The 21,690-nt window shown below is 42.3% G+C and overlaps 1 protein-coding gene across 6 annotated transcripts in view; it reads left to right on the top strand.

Moving 5' to 3' along the window:
• Positions 1 to 20,079, top strand: part of cstf1 (cleavage stimulation factor, 3' pre-RNA, subunit 1) — a 72,706-nt gene extending 52,627 nt beyond the window's left edge. For all 6 annotated transcript variants that reach the window (XM_059980332.1, XM_059980331.1, XM_059980328.1 and 3 more), the window contains 2 exons: positions 1,450 to 1,840; positions 18,157 to 20,079. In XM_059980332.1, coding sequence (XP_059836315.1) covers positions 1,450 to 1,840; positions 18,157 to 18,416 — 651 coding nt within the window. In that variant the 3' untranslated portion in view covers positions 18,417 to 20,079. The remainder of the gene's footprint in view (positions 1 to 1,449; positions 1,841 to 18,156) is intronic.
• Positions 20,080 to 21,690: the final 1,611 nt, after the last annotated feature.

Below are 21,690 nucleotides of genomic sequence, written 5' to 3'. Positions count from 1 at the left end.
GGGTTTACAGTGGCAGACCTGCTTACCAAGCCCTTGTGTTGTCCCACCATTGACGGAGCCCCATCGGTGACAACAGACACAATTTTTCTCACATACAAGCCATTCTTCTCAAAGAACTGTGGCAATTCATTAAAAATTATTTCCCCAGTTGTGCATCCAGGCAGAGGAAGCAAACAAAGTAGCTCTTCTCGAAAGGTCTTCCCATCAAAAAATCTTGGAAACACAGATAGCTCTTCCATATTGGTTCGGTCACAGGACGAGTCCATGGCTAGTGATATGACTTCTGCTTTCTCCAAATTGGTGAGTAGATTGGAAAAACATTCCTCTGCTAAAACTTCTACTCTTCTTGTTGCCGTGTTAGCCGACAATGGCACCGTTTTTAATAGCTCCACAACCATTTTCTTGGTTTTCTCATCGTGACTTAAAACTTTGCCAATCATATCAATGGCACATGTTTTAATCGGCTCGGCATCAACGAATGGCTTCTTAGCTTTGGCAAGATTCCATGACACATGCAGTGATGCAGCTGTTGCGCTCTCTTGTGCAAATGTTGACTTAACAGACAGAAACAGAGTGCTTGTATGATGTTATCATATTTGCAATTTTTTGTTTGCGTTGATCTGACTTTGCAGGGTAGTTGGCATTAAAACTGACAGCATGCATAGTGTTGAAGTGCCGCTTTAGATTTTTTGATTTGCAGACAGCTACGGACTGCATGTCAGTTTAGCATTGGCATGGTTCGGTAAAATAAAACAAAACTGATCAGTCCAGTCAGATTTGAACTGACGGTTTTCCTGGTCGACTTTGTGCTTTTTCGTGCAGGCCATGTTGTTCTCGGTTTAGGGTCCGTATCGTATTGCTGGTAACAATTCGCTTAGATGACAGATTCGTTTCTTAGATGACAGGTAGGTAGCTGGTGTGTGCCGCTGTCTAGTTGACCGCAGAGAGTGTGCAGTAGGAGTACACCTGTACGGGGGTGTAGGTCAAGTGTACGGTGTGACTTGAGGTTAAAATAAATTAGAGCAGCATGTTACGACAGGTGCGTTCACGTAAGTGCCAATGGGTTTGCGCGGTCCTTGTTGATCTTCCTTACAACGTTATTGAATTTTGGTGAATTTCAGCTCCACATTTGGCAGCAATCCAATTGGATGATTTCTGTGATGGAAACTTTTATCTAGTCCCTGAACATTTTAAGCTGTTCATTTCAATGCCCAGCCAACGAACATTTGCAAATTTAGATGAAACATTAACTCTGTCCTTTTCTCCACAGGTGATCTTGATCTTGTTACTTCCAGCTTTCAAATTTTATTTCATATTGATTTAAAAAGTACAACATTTCACTTTAAGAGAAATTTAAGAGCATTTAAGAGAAAGAAATTGGAAGGAGTCTGTGTGGGTTTATGTAATTGTCTATCAATGATCTCCACAGCTTGCTTTTTATTTTTTTAGGAAGCGGAGATGCTGCGCTCTATCTCTTTTCATCCTTCTGGAGATTACATTCTTGTGGGAACACAGCATCCCACTCTGCGATTGTATGATGTCAACACCTTTCAGTGCTTTGTGTCAAGCAATCCCCGTGATCAGCATAAAGATGCCATCTGTGCTGTGAGCTACAATCCCAGTGCCAATACATACGTCACTTGCAGTAAAGATGGCAACATCAAACTCTGGGACGGTGTATCAAACCGCTGCATCACAACTTACGAGAAAGCCCACGATGGTGCGGAGGTGTGCTCCATTATGTTCTCAAGAAATTCTAAGTATGTTTTGTCAAGTGGAAAGGATTCTATCGTGAAACTATGGGAAATATCAACTGGACGCACAATGGTCAAATATACTGGTAAGAGAGCTAACTGAACTGCAGTTTAACTGCATGGCCTTCCGCCACTTGCTGTGCATCTCATTTTCAGCAGACTTTCATGTCGATAATAGAAAATTTCCTTTCGCTTTTTTATATCATGCAGAGGACAAAAAACAACTACAAAAATATGGGTAGATTAAGTGAAAGCAAAGATCTAGTAAATGAGTGTATTGTGAGAAAATGAGATGAAAGGCATTATTAAATAATGAAAACTTGTAGTACTATAAAATGTAGGTCCAGATAACCTGGTACACGTTATACAAAATGTTTGAATGCGGGTACAGCAATTAATTAGGAAAGCTCCCGAAATATTCTCACTTTTTGCAAGAGGTATTGAATGGAAAAGTAGGGAGATTATGCTTCATTGTGCTGTTGCTGTTACAGGGACCTAGATGTGTGAGGAATGGGATCAGCAGCTCAATATTCCTGGGCTAAATGTTAAATATATCGAGAGGTTGGACTGCTGATAAGACTATAAAACATAAGAACAGAATTAGGTCGTTGGCCCATTGAGTTTGCTCTGCCATTCAATCATGGGTAATCTGTTATCCCTCTCAATCCCGTTCTTATACCTTCTTCCCGTAACCTTTGACACCCTTTCTAATCAAGAACCTATCAACCTCTGCTTTGAATATACCCAATGTCTTTACCTTTACAACCATCTGTGGCATTGAATTCCACAGATTCACCACCCTTGGGCTAAAAAAGTTCCTCCTCATCTCTGTTCTAAAGGGACATCCTTCTATTTTGAGGCTGTGTCCTCTAGACCTAAACTCTGATAAAACATTTACAATGTGGAGGATCAGAGGAATCTTGGGGTCCGTGTCTGTAGGACACTCAAAGCTGCTGCGCAGGTTGACTGCTTAAGAAGGCATGTGGTGCTTTGGCCTTCATCAACTGTACGATTGAGTTTAAGAGCCGAGAGGTAATATTGCAGCTAAATGGGACCCTGGTCAGAGCCCACTTGGAGTACCATGCTCAGTTCTGGTCACCTCACTACAGAAAAGATGTGGAAACTATAGAAAAAGTGCAGAGGAGATTGACAATCATGTTGCCTGGATTGGGGAGCATGCCTTACGAGAATAGGTTGAGTGAACTTGGCCTTTTCTCCTTGGAGCGATGGAGGATGAGAGGTGACCTGATAGAGGTATATAAGATGCTGAGAGGCATTGATCGTGTGGATAGAGGCTTTCTCCAAGGACTGAAATGGCTTAACGCAATAGGGCACGGATTTAAGGTGCGTGGAAGTAGGTACAGAGGGGATGTCAGGGGTAAGTTTTTTTTACGCAGAGAGTATTGAGTGCGTGGAATGGGCTGCCAGCAACTGGTGGAGGCAGATACGATAGGGTCTTTTAAGAGACTCCTGGATAGGTACATGGAGCTTAGACAAATAGAGGGCTATGGGCAACCCTAGGTAATTTTTAAATTAAGTACATGTTCGGCACAGCATTGTGGGCTGAAGTGTCTGTATTTGCCCAGCTAATGTGAACTGAGACAGAGTCATTGGGCCTACTGGCAGCTGCTCTAGGGATTTGGATCTACAGACTCAATTTGGTTTGGAATGCTGTTCCTTGCTTCTGTTTGCATGGCTTGTGTTTTTCTCTTTCTCTGTGCATTGGATATTAGTCTTCCTGTTTTTATTTGGGTTCTTTCAGAATTCTTGCTTTGTGGCTCCCTGTAAGCAAACAAAACTCAAGGAGTGTACAGTTTATACATACTTTGATAATAAATGTACTTTTGAAGTTTTGAATTTCCTCAAAAGAATTCCAACAGATTTGTCAGGCAATATTTCCCCTTAAGGAAACCATGCTGACCGGCCTATTTTATCATGTGCCTCCAAGTACCCTAAAACTGCAATCTTAATAATGGACACCTCAAACATCTTCCCAATTAATGAAGTCAGGATAACTGGTCTGTAATTGTCTGCCTTTTGCATCCCTCCCTTCTCAAAGAGTGGAGTGACATTTACAATTTTCTAGTCTTCTGAAACCATTCCAGAATCTAGTGATTCTTGAAGGATGACTATTAATTTCTCCATAATCCCTTTAGCTACCTTTAAGAGCCGGAGTTCTGAAAGTCCATCTGGTCCAGGTGCCTATTTTAGCTTAAGACCTTTCAGCTTCCCAAGCACTTTCTCTTTTCTGGCTTACTGCTAGTATTTTTCACAGTAAGGACTGATGCAAAATATTTATTAAATTTGTCTGCCATTTCTTTATTCCCCATTACTACCTCTCCAACATACTTTCTAGTAGCCCAATATCCACTCACGCCTCTCTTTTTTTCCTTATATATCTGAACAAACTTTAGGTAACCCCTTTTTTATATTTTGATTTAGCTTACCTTCATGTTTCATCTTTTAAGAGAGAATATCATAGCAGTATTCACAAAGCACACTGGAGGGCTCATCCCCAGAGGCAGTTTGGTGGAGCTCTGAATTAAGAAAGGTGCAATTACACTGATGATCTTATACTATGAGCCCTGCAAAGGCCAACAAAAGATGGGGGAATAGAACATAGACAGATTATGAAAAGGTGTGGAAACAACAGGGTTGTTATGGCAACATACACAAAATGCTGGAGGAACTCAGCTGGCCAGGCAGTGTCTATGGAAAAGTGTAAAGAGTTGATGTTTCGGGTGGAAACATTAACTGTTTACTCTTTTCCATAAAGTTCCTCCAGCATTTTGTGTGTGTTGCTTGGATTTCCAGCATCTGCAGATTTTTTCTTGTTTAGGATTGTCATAGTGGAGGATTTTCCCAGTATTAACTGAAAATTCTTCAATATAACAGGCTTAGACGGGGTGAGATTTCTTCAAGACATCTAAGAGGGTTCTTGAAATATAGTGTTGAGAGTTCAACTATTATAGAAAATGTAATGGACTTGGGGAATGAACCAGACCAGGTGACAGACCTGATAGTGGGTTAAAATTTTGGGAAAAGTGAACATAACTCATTATGTTTTAATGTAGTTATGAGTAAGGATAAAATCAGATCTTGTGGGAGGGCAGATTACAATCCAAAAATATAAGATCTATGGGGTGTTGATTGAGAGCAGCTGATTACAGTTCAATATCTGCATATTCTGGTAAGGAGTAAGGACAAGGATGATAAGGTATGGGATCCTTTGTTGATCCACGGGGTCCCAACTTTAGATGGAAAGAAAAAGGAAGCATATGTTAGTTTAGGAAGCTAAAAAGAGACTGGGCACTTGTAGGATATAAAGATAGCAGAAAAGTGCTTGAAAAGATGATTAGGAATTCCTAAATAGGCCATTAAGTGGCCTTTGCAAGAAGGATCAAGGATTATTCCAAGGCATTTCATACTTTCATTTAGAAAGAGGATAACTAAGGAGAGGGTAGATAATAAGGAGGAAGTTAAGCAGGATCATCTGAAAAGGTAGGTAAGTCCCTAGGGCCTGATATCCAATCTTGCAATTCATCCTGGAATTGAAAGCAGCAAGTGAGGGTATTGCTTGGGCTTTGAACAAGTTTTGTGTCCTCACAATCAGCAGCATGGTTGCAGAGTATTGGAGAGTACTGAATTTTGTGTCTGTGTTCAATAAAGAAAATAGGAATAAAACAAGTAATTATAGACCAGTGAGCCTTATTTCAGTGATAGGCTAGCAGTTAGGATCCTGAACAATTGAATTTATGTGCATTTGGAAGGGCATGTCTAGGGTCAATCAGCAAAGCAAGTCATGCTTTAGAAATAGCTTGAGTTTTTTTAAGGAGATGATAATGGAAATTGAGGGTAGGGCATTGGAGTATATTTACAATTACTTTTGTAAGGCATTTGATAAGGTTCCTTATGGTAGGTTGCTTCTGAAGATGAAGGTACATAAGGTCTGGGGTGAATTGTGAGTTTGGATTCAGAACTGGCTTGCCCATAGAAAAAAGTATGTTTGGAAGTCTGCTTTTCTTCTGGCTGGAGGAACATGTTCAGTGGTGTTTTGCAAGAATCAGTACTGGGACCTCTGTATGTGATATATCAATGATTTGGATAAAAATGTAGATAGGTGGATTAGCAAGTTTGCAGACAACACCTGGATTGGGCAGAGTTGTGGAGAGTGCGCAGGACTATCAAAGTAAAATTTATTATCAGCGTACGTACATGTCACCCCATACAACCCTTTTGTATTCTTTTTTCTGTGGACATACTTGGCAAATCTATTGAACAAATGGTCACTGGACAGCAAACTGTGCAATTACAATTTTAAGTAAATAGCAGTAAATAATGAGAACATGAAATAACAAGATAAAGTCCTTAAAGTGAGACCATCAAAGAATACAGTGGAATATAGATCAGTTACAGATATTGGCAGAGAAGTAGCAGATGGAGTTTAACCTGGGCAAGTGTGAGGTGTTGCACTTTGGGAGATTAAATGAAAGGAGAAATTATAAAGTTAATTGTGAAGTTAAAAAAGTTTTAAAAGTTAGTAGTGTTGAGGTACAGAGGAATTTTGGGGTTCACATCCATAGTTCACACAAGTGACTAAGGTGGTAAGAAAGGTATGCTTGCCTTCATTGATGGGCTGTTGATTATAAGGGTGAGGGAGTCATTCTATAGCAATATAAATCTTTAGTCAGACAGAATTTGGAGTATTGCATGCAGTCTATTTGCTGCATTATAGGAAGGATGTGGTGAGGTTGCAGAGGTGGTTTATGAGGATGCTTCCTGTATTAGAGGTATGAACTAAGGAAAGATTGGACAAACTTGGATTGTTCTCCCTAGAGCATTGTAGGCTGAAAGGAGACGATGGAGGTTTGTAACATTATTGGAGGCATTGATAGGATAAACACTCCAAACTTTTCCCCCATGCAGAAATATTAAACACCAGAGGACATGCTTTTATGGTTAGAGGGGTGAAGTTTAAAGGCAAGTTTTTTTTAAAGTAAAGCATGATAGTTGCTTGCAGTAGGTTACCAGGTGTAATTGTGGATGCAGGCAGTTTGGTACAGTTAAGAGGCTATTAGACAGATTAATATTGATATCAGCACAATTTAGGCTGAAAGGTCTATCCAGTGAACCTCTTGAATTCTCTTCACCTGAGTGTGGTAGAGGTCAGATCATTAGATATTTTTAAGGTGAAGATGGATACATACTTGAAAGCCAAGGACTATCCTAGGGTTGAAATGTCTAATACCAGAGGGTGTGCAATTGAGCTGACACTGGGGGTTGGGGGGGGGGGGGGGTTGGAGGGAAGATCAAAGGAGGTGTGCAAGGCACATTTTTACACATTGATGGGTGCCTGGAATGTGCTGCCAGGCACTGTATTTGTATAATAGAGGTGTTGGAGCGTCTCTTTGACAGGCTTAAGAAAGTGCAGGAAATGAAAAGATATGGGCATAGTGTATGAGGAAGGGATTAGTTTAATTGGGCATTTGATTACTAATTTAACTAGTTCAGCACAATGTTGTGGGTCAAAAGACCTGTTTCTCTGAGAATTGTTCCATGTTGCTCTAAGTGCCTCACCTGCTGATGTTTTCTCCCCCAACTATAACACACTTGATGGGATGCAGTCCACTTGATTATACTGTGCAACTTCAGTGATTCTCAGAACTTCAACATCATCTAGGATAAATTAGCCTGCTTGATTGGCACCTCTTACGTCAATTCTTTCTGCCCCTGCACATATCATGGCTGCAATGTAGGTATCATCTACTAAGTGCACTACATTTATTCATTCAGGCTATGCTGACAGTACCTCTCAAACTCACAACATCACCATGTGCGACCTTTATAAGACACAAACTTTGGGCCACAGAAGGATTACTGAATTTGTCTGTAGGCACCACACCTTAGGAAGGATGACAATAGGTTTGGAGAAGCTAGAGAGAGATTTTTTAAAACAATTCAGGGGCTGAGGAACTTTAATAATTTATATAGACTGGAGAACCTGGGGTTGTTCTCCCAGCTTGATGAAGGAGGTTGCGAGAAGACCTGAGAGATGGTATTTAAGATTATAAAGAAAACCATTAGAGAGGAGGACATAGAAGTGATGGCCATTGGTGAAAAAAATCTTATGCAGTGAATTGTTACAGTGTAGCGATGTGCCACACACAGCGCTGAAATAACGACACGCAGTCGGTAAGTCGTTTCGAGACTAGTTTATTCAAACTTCACGGCGCTGACATTTAATCCCGAGCGCCTGCCCTCTCGGGGCGGAAATGACATCAAAGGTACATTACCAAAGTCTCCCCCTGCACTCTGGCTATTTGTGAGTCAGTTTGCCTGTGCAGAAAGTGGGTCGCCACATAACCCCCCCCACCCCCCCAGAACCGGCGATAGACCCCCCAATGTCCACAGTCTGGATCAGCCTCTGTTTGGGAGGTCTGTTTCTGTGTTGCGATGCCTGAACCTCGACCGGCTGCACCAAGTCCACATGGGCTGGTTTGAGTCGGTCCACTGTGAAAACCTCCTCTTTCCCCCCAATGTCCAGAACGTACGTGGACCCGTTGTTGTTGATCACCTTGAACGGCCCTTCGTACAGCTGCTGTAGCGGTGCCCGGTGTCCGCCCCTTCAGACAAACACAAACTTACAGCTCTGCAGGTCTATGGGTACATGGGTCGGGGTCCGCCTGTGCTGTGAAGTCGGTACGGGGGCCGGGTTGCTGATCCTCTCGCATAGTCTGTCCAGGACTGCTGCGGGTTCTTCCTCTTGCCCCCTTGGGGCTGGTATGAACTCTCCCGGGACGGTCAGGGGTGTGCCGTACACCAACTCGCCGATGAGGCGTGCAGATCCTCTTTGGGCGCTGTGCAAATTCCAAGTAGGAGCCAGGGAAGCTCGTCCACCCAGTTAGGTCCTCTTAGGCGGGCCATGAGAGCCGACTTCAAGTGACGGTGGAAGCGTTCCACTAGTCCATTCGACTGTGGGTGGTAGGCAATAGTGTGGTCTAGCTGCGTTCCCAACAGGCTGGCCATAGGCTGGAGGTGAACTGGGCGCCCCTGTCGGAGGTAATGTGGGCCGGTACCCTGAAGCGTGCTACTCAGGTTACAATCAGTGCTCGGGCGCAGGAATCGGCAGATGTGTCGGTGAGTGGGACGGCCTCTGGCCACCTCGTGAACCGGTCTACCATTGTTAGGAGGTACCGCGCTCCTCGGGACACTGGTAGGGGGCCCACGATATCCACATGAATGTGGTCGAACTTTTGGTGGGTGGGTTCAAACTGCTGTGGCGGGGCTTTAGTGTGCCGCTGCACCTTGGCTGTTTGGCACAACGCGCGCATATTGGCCCATTCACTGACCTGCTTGAGAAGTCCATGCCATGCAAACTTGCTGGAGACCAGCCGGACGGTTGTCCTGATAGATGGGTGTGCCAAACCGTGTATGGAGTCAAAACTCGCCGCCTCCAGTCTGCCGGGACGATGGGGCGAGGTTGGCCGGTAGCCACGTCGTACAGGAGGGTCCTCTCACCTGAGCCTACGAGAAAGTCCTGCAGCTGCAAACCCGAGACTGCAGTCCTGTAGCTGGGCATCTCGTCGTCTGCCAGCTGCGCCTCCGCCAGTGCTGCATAGTCCACCCCCAGGGACAGGGCCTGGACAGCTGGTCTGGAGAGTGCGTCCACCACGACGTTGTCCTTTCCCAAGACAAGCTGGATGTCCGTCGTGTACTCGGAGATGTAGGACAGATGTCGCTGCTGGCGAGCCGACCAGGGATCGGACACCTTTGTGAATGTGAAGGTCAACTGTTTGTGGTCCGTGAACGCGGTGAACGGCCTGCCTTCTAAGAAGTACTTGAAATGCTGGATTGCCAGATACAGTGCGAGCAGCTCCCGGTCGAAAGCACTGTACTTGAGTTCGGGTAGTTGTAGGTGCTTGCTGAAGAGCGCCAAGGGTTGCCAGCGCCCCTCGATGAGCTGCTCCAGCACCCCACCGACTGCTGTGTTGGATGCGTCCACCGTGAGTGCAGTCGGAACGTCCGTTCTGGGGTGCACCAGCATCGTGGCATCTGCCAAGGCTTCCTTGGCTTTAACGAAAGCGGCTACGGCCTCCTCGTCCCAAGTAATTTCCTTGCCTTTACCCGACATCAGGGTGTACAAAGGGCACATGATATGGGCTGCTGAGGGGAGGAAACGGTGGTAGAAGTTCACCATACCAACGAACTTCTATAGGCCTTTGACCGTGTTGGGCCGGGCAAAGTGTCGGATCGCATCTACCTTGGTGGGCAGAGGTGTTGCCCCGTCTTTGGTAATCCTGTGGCCCAGGAAGTCGATGGTATCGAGACTGAACTGGCATTTGGCCGGGTTGATCGTGAGGCCAAAATCACTCAGGCGGGAGTAGAGCTGGCGGAGGTGGGACAGATGCTCCTGGCGACTACTGCTGGCTATAAGGATGTCGTCCAAATAGATCAACACAAAGTCCAGATTGCGTCCCACTGCATCCATAAGCCGCTGGAACGTCTGTGCGGCATTCTTCAGGCCAAGTGGCATTCAGAGGAACTCGAACAGGCTGAACAGGGTGATAAGTACCATTTTGGGGATGTCTTCAGGGTGCACCAGGATTTGATGGTATTCCCGGATGAGGTCTACTTTGGAAAATATTCTTGCCCCATGCAAGTTTGCTGCAAAGTCCTGTATGTGCGGCATGGGGTAGCGGTCTGGAGTTGTAGCCTCGTTCAGTCTGCGGTAGTCGCCGCATGGTCTCCAACCCCCAGCTGCTTTGGGCACCATGCGCGGGAGGGAGGCCCATGGGATGTCGGACCTCCGTACGATCCCCAATTCCTCCATCTGCTTGAACTCCTCCTTCGCCAGGTGGAGCTTTTCTGGGGGGAGCCTTTGTGCGTGGGCGTGGAAGGGTGGTCCCTTGGTCGGGATGTGGTGCTGAACCCCGTGTCTGGGCATGGCTGCCGTGAACTGCGGTGCCAGAATCGATGGAAAGTCCGCCAGGGTTCTGGTGAATTCGTTGTCCGACAGAATGATGGAGTCCAGGTATGGGGCCGACAACTTGGCTTCACCCAGGGAGAATGTCTGGAAAGTCTCGGCATGTACCAGTCTGTTCCCTTGCAAGTCGAACAGCAGGCTGTGAGTTCACAAGAAGTCTGCCCCCAGGAGTGGTTGGGCCAGCTCGGCCAGTGTGAAGTCACACATGAACCAGCTGGCGCCGAACTGCAGCTGCACTGTGCGGGTGCCGTAGGTCCGTACCGTGCTGCCATTTGCGGCCCTCAGGGTGGGTCCTGGCTTCCTGTTACGGGTGTCGTACCCCGTCGGGGGCAAGACGCTGATTTCCGCTCCGGTGTCGACCAAGAAGCGGCGTCCCGACTGTTTGTCCCAGACATACAAGAGGCTGTCCTGGTGTCCAGCTGCCATAGTCATTAACGGCAGCTGGCCCTGGCCCTTGCAGGGCGGGCGACTACTGCGGGCCTTTGTGCCCCACTGTTGGTGGTTGAAACACCACTGTTCACCGGCCTCCTCACTCCTGCCTCTGTGTTGTCCTGCCGGTCCTGGTCTGGTCCGCTGTTGGACGCGTGGCCTGGTAATCTGACCGACAGACGCCAGGCTCTCCCTCTTGGCTTTCTACAGCACATCTGCCTGGGCCGCCACCTTCCGGGGGTCACTGAAATCTGCGTCGGCCAGCAGCAGATGTATGTCCTCGGGCAGTTGCTCTCGGAATGCTTGCTCGAACATGAGGCAGGGCTTGTATCCGTCAGGGCCAGCATCTCGTTCATCAATGCTGACGGCAGTCTGTCTCCCAAACCGTCCAGGTGAAACAGGCGGGCACCCCGCTCACGCTGTCAGAGGCCAAAGGTCCCAATGAGCAGCGCTTTGAATGCTTCATATTTGCCTTCTTCCGGGGGCGACTGTATGAAATCCGCAACCTGGGCGGCCGTCTCCTGGTCAAGGGGGCTCACCATGTGATAGTAACACATGGAATCAGAGGATATCTGCCGAATCTGGAACTGGATTTCTGCTTGGCTAAACCATGTGTGGTTGCAGCACCCAGAAAGTCGGCAGTTTTAGCGAAACTGCGTAAACAGATGAAGAGTCAGTCATCTTTGGTCCAAATCCCGTTTGAACCGTCGGGGTCACTAATGTAGCGATGTGCTACACACAGCGCTGAAATAACGACACGCAAAGTCGGTAAGTCGTTTCGAGACTAGTTTATTCAAACTTCGCGGCGCTGGCATTTAATCCCTAGCGCCCTAGGAAATGACGCCGTAGGAAATGACATCCCTAGGAAATGACGTCAGAGGTGCATTACCAAAGTCTCCCCCCGCGCGCTGGCTGTTTGTGAGCTGGTTCGCCTGCGCAGAAAGTGGGTCACCATAACAGTCTAGATTGCATTGGCAAATTTAGTAGTGGAGTCTCTTCCAATTTTAAGCATGCAAATGTTGTGTAAGTATTTGAAATGGAAAGGTTGCATGTGTAAAGTGAGAGGGCATAATTGGTCTTTTATAGAACTTGTCCAAACTTGACAAGCCAAACATATGCTACTTTTACATCGCAACACATAATGTGCAGGAACAGTGTGAAAACATTTTTACATTATAAGAATTGTGATTCTGTAATCTCTTGTCAATGAGAGGGTAAGATGTTAGAAAAATATCATGACACAAAGGATTAAGAGGAAAGGCCTGTCAGTTTTCTTATCCTTGATAATTACACAATTGTTCTTTGACTGTGCATGTGCAATGTTATTTGAGGATAGAGTTTATCTTCTCTAAGCCTCTGAATGTTCAAAATTCTATTGGTTACAGATAAGAGTGGAGAGCTAGAGAATTGACTACCAAAATAATGTTGTTAGTGTACGGTTTAAATTTAGCAAAACCATTTTGCTTAATATGTCTGTCGAAATATCCCTGCTCACCTGTGCTCAATCATTGCTGTACAGATCAGCATTACACACAGATCTGGTTTGACAGCTGAGAACTAAAGGTAACTGTTGCCTGTTGCTGAGGGAAAAGGTGTACAAAGAGTTCTTGTAAGTATTTTCATTTCCTTTCCTAGAAACTGGCAGATCTTGGAGTGTAAAGAGACTTTTAACTGTTGTACCTGGTTGCAATGTACTTCTCTGTGAATTCTAAGGTGGGTAAGTGTCTTTCGACCAGATTAGAGTGGATAAAAGTAGGAAGATTAGAATTAGTAAAAAAAAATGCAGAAAAAATAAGAAATCAGAAAAAGGAAGAAAATTGTGAGAAAGGGGAAGGAAAAATAGGAAGAAAATGAGTTTTAAACAAAAAATCAGCTTTTAAATATAAAACAAGGAAATCAGTTTGTAAATATAAATGTAAAAAGAAAGAATAAAGACAAATTAATGAATTAACTAGGTTGGGAAGGGGTTTCAGAGGAAACCTGGGACTGAATCCAAGTTTAAAATACTGTAAACACAAGGAAATCTGCAGATGCTGGAAATTCAAACAACAACACACACACAAAATGTTGGTGGAACACAGCAGGCCAGGCAGCATCTGTAGGGAGAAGCGCTGTCGACGTTTCGGGCCTGACGAAGGGTCTCAGACCAAAATGTCGACAGCGCTTCTCCCTATAGGTGCTGCCTGGCCTGCTGTGTTCCACCAGCATTTTGTGTGTGTTAAAATACTGTAATGTAGTTTTGATTTATAATCTCACCAAATTCTGTTCGTTGAGTTTGCAATGTGCCCTCATTTAAATTTAAAATAGAAATCCAGAGAGTGAGGCTGTGGTTGAAGGAACACTTGTCAATGGCAAGGTAAAAGAAATAAAGCTAGGGCAATCAGAATTAGAGGGATTTTGAAAAGCTGCAAAGATGGAGCAAATTACAGAAATGGAAGAGAGGAAATATCATGGAGGAATCTGAGGAATTCACTCAGTGTAGATCCTAATTCAGGTTTAACTGTTGGAGAATCATTTGTTGTGGATTTAAGATGTAGGCCGTGGAGGTTTGGAAATATTGGATATTATTTACCTCTGATTGTCTTCATAATAAAGCGTTTATGCCGCCTGAAGAAGAGATGTTTCAAAACTGTATAGACAGTGCATAGTGAACAGATTGAGCATCCTGAGCCCCATGGCCCCTGTTTCAAGATATGAATACAAATGCCAGGTTGTAGTTTATGTTATAAGGCATTAGTATATTTTGAGGTGATGTCCTTGCTATTAGGTCTTTAACAGAAAGTCACAAAAATATTGACTTCAGTTTTTGAACAACATAGTGTAATGGTCAGTATTTTATCCCTCAACCAAAGTGATGATAATTTACTCAGTCAATGTCATTGCCATTTCTGGGCATTGGTAACTGCACTTCAAAATTTCTCAACTGGTTGTAAGGCACTTTTGAACATTCTATAGTTTGTGTAAATGCACATCCTCTTACTGAATTTGGAGAGTCGTGAAATTTACAAAGCACAGGAAAGTCATGAGCAAGAAAAGTAACTGTCTTTCTCTGTAATCAGTACTGTTTTCTAAAATTAAATTAATTTGGCAAATCATGAGCTGTCACACTAACAAAAATCTTGAAGTTTTTTTAACGTTTTCTTGTGGTGTGACTTTGGAGACCATCGGAAAACCAACTGGTAATGTACAATTGGGCTTCCTCAAAATCCTAAAGCATGTTAGTTCCTAATTGTCAGATCTTTAAATTGTACAATGTGATCCAGAAACTGTAGTCAATTTCATCCACGAATTTCTATATGGAACATAAGCAGAGAGTGATTTGGGCCACACGTGTTGATGATTGTATTTGAATACAAGTTATATATACATGCCTGAAAAGGGTTGCAGGTGAGTGCTCAGGTGATGCCTTTTTACATGCATTCTCTGCTTTCCCCATTTCTTTAAATTATTAACTACACAAGAAAGCAGTGGCACTGAACTAAAACATGACACTTTGTCTGTTAACTTCGGATGCTATCAGATTCCTTAACGGTGGGGTATGCATATCACAGCATAGTTTTTTTCAGTCAAAAAACCACATAGCCTCTTTCAGCAGGATCAGGATTCGTGATTGTTAGCTGATCTCTAAGAACTGAACACTAAAGCTAAATTAAACTCCTTGTAGTTGATTGACTTCAGCTAATTTAGCTTTACAGGTTTGGTTAGTTGAGATTAAATAACTTCATGCTGATTCCGACAGCTTTACCATAAAGCTAAAAACATGATGGAACTTAAGTTTCAGTGTAAGTTGGTACACCCATTAATATTGAATGTCACAGTAGCTTAGTGGTTAGTGCGGCACTATTACAGCTCGGGGTGTCAGAGTTCAATTCCAACATCCTCTATTTGTACTTTCGTCTCATGTGCGTGCGTGTGTATTTCCTCTTGGTACTCTATTTTCTCTCATAGTCCAAAGACATGCTGGTTAGTAGGTTGATTGGTCATTGAAAATTGTCCTGTGATTAGGCTAGGGTTAAATCATTAGGTAGCTGTGTGGTTCGGCTCAAAGGGCCGGTAGAGCCTGTTCTGCACTGTATCTCTAAATGAATTTTCAATAAAAATAAAATACTTTAAGTACAAGATATTCTGCTGATATGTGCTTACCCATTAATATTGGACTGGAATGTTTGTTCTCAAAATGATATCCTGCAACCTCATCATTCAACCTAATATTTTCATATTCCAGTTTTAAATTTACTTTGTTTTAGTAATTTCAAAAGAAGATTGAATTTTAGCATTTACTAAAATATGGTAATTTTTCATGACCAGTTTTCTTAAAAGTACGGTACTTTGTTATAGTTTGACTGATAGTGTATTCCTCCCTGGCATTAACGTCAACCATTATGAAATGCTTTGAGCGGCTTGTCATGGAGCACATTAAAGCCTTTCTCCAGGCTACACTCGACCCTTTCCAGTTCGTGTCTAGCTCAAATCGATCCACTGATGATGCAATAGTCTCTGCTCTCCACTCTGTCCTGTCCCACCTAGAAAATGGGATCTCATATGCTGGACTGCTATTTACGGGCTTCAGTCTGGCATTCAGCACCATCATACCCCAGAAACTGATGGGGAAACTGCCCTTGCTGGGCCTCAACACCTCCCTGGACTTCTTAACAGTAAGTCTACAGTCAGTCCGTGTAGGCAGCAACTTCTCTTGTACCATTGCACTGAGCACAGGTGGTCCCCAAGGCTGTGTACTCAGCCCCCTACTGTTAACACTGCTGTTGCATGACTAAGGGAAGGATCCAGCTCAAACCGTGTCATTAAGTTTGTAGATGACACAACAAAGGTGGTCTTATCAAGAACAATGAAGGGATGGAGTATAGAGAAGAAGTGGAGTGGCTGGTGGATTGGTGTGAGAAGAACAACCTAAGTCTGAATGTAGAGAAGACAAAGCAAGTCATTGTGGACTTCAGGAAGGTGCAGACAAACCATCTCCCTCTGCGATTACATAGATCCTCGTAGGGAGAGTTAAGTGCACCAATTTCCTGGGACTTCACATCATGATGACCTCAACTAGTCCTTTAATATTACCTCCTTGAGTAAAAAGGTACAGTAGTGCCTCCACTTCCTGAGAAGATTGAGGCAAGCAATGCTCCTACCCCCCATCTTAACCCAGGGCACCGTTAAGAGTATCCTGACAAGTTGTATCTCTGTCTAGTATGGGAGCAGTCGAGCATTGGACCTGAAGTCCCTACAATGGACTTTGAGAGCAGCTGAGAGGTTCATGGGTGTCTACCTACCATTCATTAGGAACAGTGCATATAGAGGCCCCTTAGTATTATTGAGGATCCCACCCATCCAACCAGTATCCTCAGGCAGAAGACTGCAATGCAGAAAAACAAGAACGGTCAGGATGAGAAACAGTTTCTTCCCCCAGACCATTAAGCTTCTGAACTCCGGGCTGTATCATATTCGAATTGTCTTTGGTTAATCTGTACCATATCTTACAATATTTAATATTAATGCATTTTTATTTGTTATTTATGGATGATTGATTTGTAGATTTTATCCTTATCTTCATAAGTTATTGTGTTATGTATGTTATTTGCTTTAGACCCTGGTTAAAAGGAACCTTAGCTAATTTCTATATACATTATATTTGTTAAATGCATGTACGTAGTTTAATGACAATCAACTTGACTTGAATAGTTTAAAGGAGGCTAAAGTTTTATCTTCATACTGGCTTTGAATTTATGTTGCATTGCTAGATAAATTCTAAAAAAAAATCTGGAGGCAATTGAATGAAAAAGAAATTGAAACTCAAATATAACTGAATTGGTTGGATTTCAGTTGCTTGAGATTGTCAGTAATCCTTGAACAGCATGATGAACACTACAGCACTTGTCCAACCCCTTGACTTTCTGTATGCTCCCTAGGTAGCAAGTGTAGGGATTATTTGAGATGGTTAGAGAATTTGCATCTGTGGTCGATCCGGTTCTCAACTGATGTTCTCAATACAGATCAGCAGGAATTCCAGCAAAGCAATAATAAATGAGAACTCTGGAAAATTTTGTTCTTATGTCCTACCATCAATGTAAAATTTACCTCGTTTTGCCAGAATGAATCATTACAGTCTTTGGAATTTTAGTTTGCTGAAGACTTTATTTCCTTTTGTAATGAGTATAGAATATGATGGATTAAAAATCCAGTCAAGGAATATTACTTAAAAGAGCCATGGGAGAGAAGTTACAGTGTTAGAGGAGTTACAAGGCATTTTAGTTTAATTTCCAGGCTGTGGGTATTGCATCGAAAAGGAAAAAGTTATTGCCGAAAACTTTCTACCTTTGGGTGCTGGTGATGAATTGCCTTATTGAACTGCTGCAATCCTAGTGAAATCTGGTATTCCTGCAATACTATCAGGGCAGGAGTTCCAAGAAGCCTAAGCGAATAGTTTGCAAAGCATATCACATGTCAGGCTTCACAATCACACAGTCAGCAAGGTTAAGCCAACATATATTCTGGTTAGGTCACAATTAAAAATTTGTATTTGAGAAGACAAATATCTAGTTAGATGACAAAGTAGTGGATTAGATTCAGACTACTAGAAGTATCCTGAAAGTGCTAGGACCCAGTAGGTTGTTGACTGCAGTGGTACCCAGAAGGCCAGATTAACAACCTAGCCAGAGGATAGTTTTCGGGTGGTGCATCAAGTGCTGGTGTAGCTGGTTCAATACAGACCTGGGATTATATTTGAAACTCTTCTGTTCTGTAGTACTCATTTTCACTTTTACTGTATCAACTACATAGTCCTTTACCTAAATAGTGAGCTCTTGGCCAATATGAATGACTTGCAATTTAGGAGGTTAAGAGATAAAAGATTTCATTGGGGATAGGATTTCAAAGATGAGAAGGACTGTTTTTTACCACATTGTGCCAGTTATCTTAATGAAACTAGACACAGAAAAAGTATTGATTGCAGTCTCATATTTGTAATTTCTTTCCATTTAGGAGCTGGATTAAGTGGTAGACAAACTCATCGCACCCAGGCAGTTTTCAACCACACTGAAGATTATGTGCTTCTCCCTGATGAAAGAACAATTAGCCTTTGTTGCTGGGATTCACGTACAGCTGAACGCAAGAACCTCCTGTCTCTTGGTCATAACAATATTGTTCGCTGCATTGTGCATTCTCCAACAAATCCTGGTTTTATGACGTGCAGTGATGACTTCAGGGCTAGATTCTGGTATAGAAGGTCCAGCACTGATTGAGACGTTCAACAAAGGAACAAAAATGTAGGGAGGCCAGAACCTGCTTTCTATACAGTGAGAAGGAGTTGGGAGTTTGTAGGAATTAAAACTTTTCCAACTTGGCCAATTTTCCACTATTGTGTTCCAAACTTCGGTTTCAGTTAACATTATGGTAATTACCCAATTAGTTCTAAGATGTTATTCTGATTGGTCTCCACAAATCAATAGACTGTTTGGCCCATATTGGTTTTGTTCAATTTATTCCTGACAGAGCAATATTTTGTTACATGAGAAACTACAGGTTTATATTCTCATTTTCTCTTCCTGCAATTTAAACTAAAACAAAATCTTAACTTTCTGTGTTTATTAAAGTTACTCTAATCTCAGAACTCAGGCTGTTGCTTTCATCACGTAGTTGATGTAATACCAAACTTTAATGATGGAAACTGTAGTTACTGGTGTGAAAGATCACTAAATTAGCCCAGAATTCTAGCATTGAACTTTGTGTGTGCTTTTAAAAGATTCCTTGATATCATTAAAGTGGGTTGAAATTATTTTCTTTATAATCATTATCATCTTGTCATATAGTGTCTGTTCTTCATATGTAAACTGTAGGCTAAATGTTGACAGACAATTTACTCAAGTGAGTATCACAATGAGAACACCCAAGCTGAAACTAGAAAATCACCTTTGGGACCTTGTTTGTAGTTTGCAAGACATTATCTTTACCTAGTGAGCACCTGAGGTATACCTTTGTAAAAAAAAATGTATTAGTCTGATTCTTGAGCCATCTTAATGCATTATCTTGCAATATTACTCGAGTATTTCTCTCATGTTTTGTAAAGTTCAAGCTGTTTCTCTTTTGACAGGACTTCTGTCTGGAAGGACAAAATCTATAATTTGGCAACAAGATATTGATGATTGTGAGTGGGTGTAGTAATACTTTTCTTGTTGCCACAATTAAGTATTCCTGAAATCCTATTTACTATTATAGCTAAACTGTAATATTCTTTTCCTGGTATGTGAGGCTGTTTATGTTTCAGGATTTTTTTTGAAACTATCATAACATGAAATCTGTTTAAAATGGATTACTATGTCTCTGAAATTTACAAAATGAGAGCATGGTGGCATTAATTTGCTTTAGTATTTCCAAACTTGTGTGTGCAAATGCTAGCTGTCAAGAAATTAATTTGGATTATCCCAATGTAAGTCCTAATCAATTTGGCCCCAGAGCATAAAACTGCTACAATTAATATTCTCTCTCAGAATGATTCAAAGCAAGTAGTGTGAAAGTTGATGAGCAGGAATAGCCTTTATCCTTTTCTGCATTTCCATGTATGGCCTGAGAATTTTGCTATTGAATATAAATAAATTTAGTGTAAATGCTGACTGTACACTTATTTTTGCTTAATGATCAGTGTTGTTATACGTTAGTGTAATCTTTACATTATTTTTGGATGCTCTTGTCCTGACTAACTTTTGATATGCTTTAAGTCAAAATTGGCATCTGGTAATCTAAAAATTGATCCTATTTTCATATTAATAAAGTACTAAATTTGTAATATGCAAGATTACTATGAGGGTTGCCCACTTTTCCTTCTGATGTATTTTTAACCTGTCAGCCATATAAAGTTAGGGTTATGCTGTTGGCAGCTAAATAGTAACAAATAAATTTGAAACTCTGGCTACTGTTTACTATTGTATTATTATGAATCCTCTTAACTTTCTGTTAACTGACTTCTGATATAAGGTTCTATTATTTGTGAATAACCCTTTCATAATTATTGTGATGGATGAGTATCAAATGGACCAAAGTTACTTTTTTACCAATGGTATTTACACATAAGCATTTACCTATATGGATCATTGGATTAGGAGCTAAAAACTACTTAAAAGCACAGGACATCCATAGCAGATTTGAGCATCCTCATTGTGCCTTCCATCTTACCTAGCAGCATTCTCTATTTATTTCCTTTCCAGAAATTAGGTGCTTAATCTAGACAACACTTGAAGAACTGATGCATTATTTGGTGCTAGTTTTTGGCGAGATTAAATCAAAACATCACAAAGGTCCAGTAAGATATCTTTCTAAGGTGTTATAGTCATGATTAACAAAAGAGGAAACAACTTGATTTTTAACAAATTTAGTTGGGATTTTTGATCCTTTCAGAAGAATAGAAACTATTGTTTTCAAAACAAGTGGTTCTTGGAATTTCAAAGATTAAAATTAGAGATCTTCCGTAAGACATAGGAACAGAATTAGGTCTCTTGGCCCATTGAGTCTGTCCTCCATGGCTGATTTATTATTCCCCTCAACCCCATTTTCTTGTCTTCTCCCTGTAACCTTTGATGCCCTGACTAATCAAGAGCCTATCAGCCCCCACATTACTTATACCCAATGACTTGGTCTCCATAGTCCTTGTGGCAATGAATTCACATATTCTCTACCATCTGGCTCAAGAAGTTCCTTCTCATCTTTGTTCTAAGTGGATACCTTATTGTGAGACTGTGCCCTCTGTGCGCCATTATAGGAAATGTCCTCTCCACTTCTTTTCTATCTAGGCCTTTCTGTATTCAGTATGTTTTAATGAGATCCTTCGTCATTCTACTAAACTCCAGTGAGTACAGGCCTTGAGCCATCAAACACAGCTTATACACTTTCATTCTTGGAATTATTCTCAAGAACCTCCTCTGGACCCTCCAATACCAGCTCATCTTTTCTTAGTTAAGGGGCCCAAAATGCCATGCCATTGTAGTGTAGCAGCTAGTGTATCACTGTTATAGTCTGGGGCATCAGGGCTCGGAGTTCAATCTTGGGATCCTCTGTAAGGAGTCTCTGTATGTCCTCCCTGTGGAATGCATGGGTTTGCTCTGGGTGCTTAGTCCAAAGACGTGCAGGGTAGGTGAATTGTCCCGTGATTACGTTAGGGTTAAATTGAGGTTGTCAGGGTTTGCTGGGCAGTGCAACTTGAAGGACCAGAAGAGCCTATATTGTTTTGTATCTCTAAAAAATAAGAAATATAAACTACTCAAAGTACTCCTAGTGTGGTCTGGCCAATGCCTTATAAAATCTCAGCCTTGGATAATTGCGTTCACAGTGCCTATAAAAAGTATTCACTCCTGTTGGAAGTTTTTATGTTTTATTATTTTGCAACATTGGATCATAGCAGATTTAATTTGGCTTTTTTTTACACTGATCAACAGAAAAAGTCTGTTTCTTATCAAAGGGAAAACATCTCGACAAAGCAATCTAAATTAATTACAATCATAAAACACAAAACAATTGATTGCATAA

This window comes from Hypanus sabinus, chromosome 9 (assembly GCF_030144855.1).
Source record: "Hypanus sabinus isolate sHypSab1 chromosome 9, sHypSab1.hap1, whole genome shotgun sequence".
In the NCBI taxonomy this organism is placed as follows: Eukaryota; Metazoa; Chordata; class Chondrichthyes; order Myliobatiformes; family Dasyatidae; genus Hypanus; species Hypanus sabinus.
Note: the sequence above shows the minus strand (reverse complement) of the source record. Positions and strands in the feature narration are given on the sequence as shown.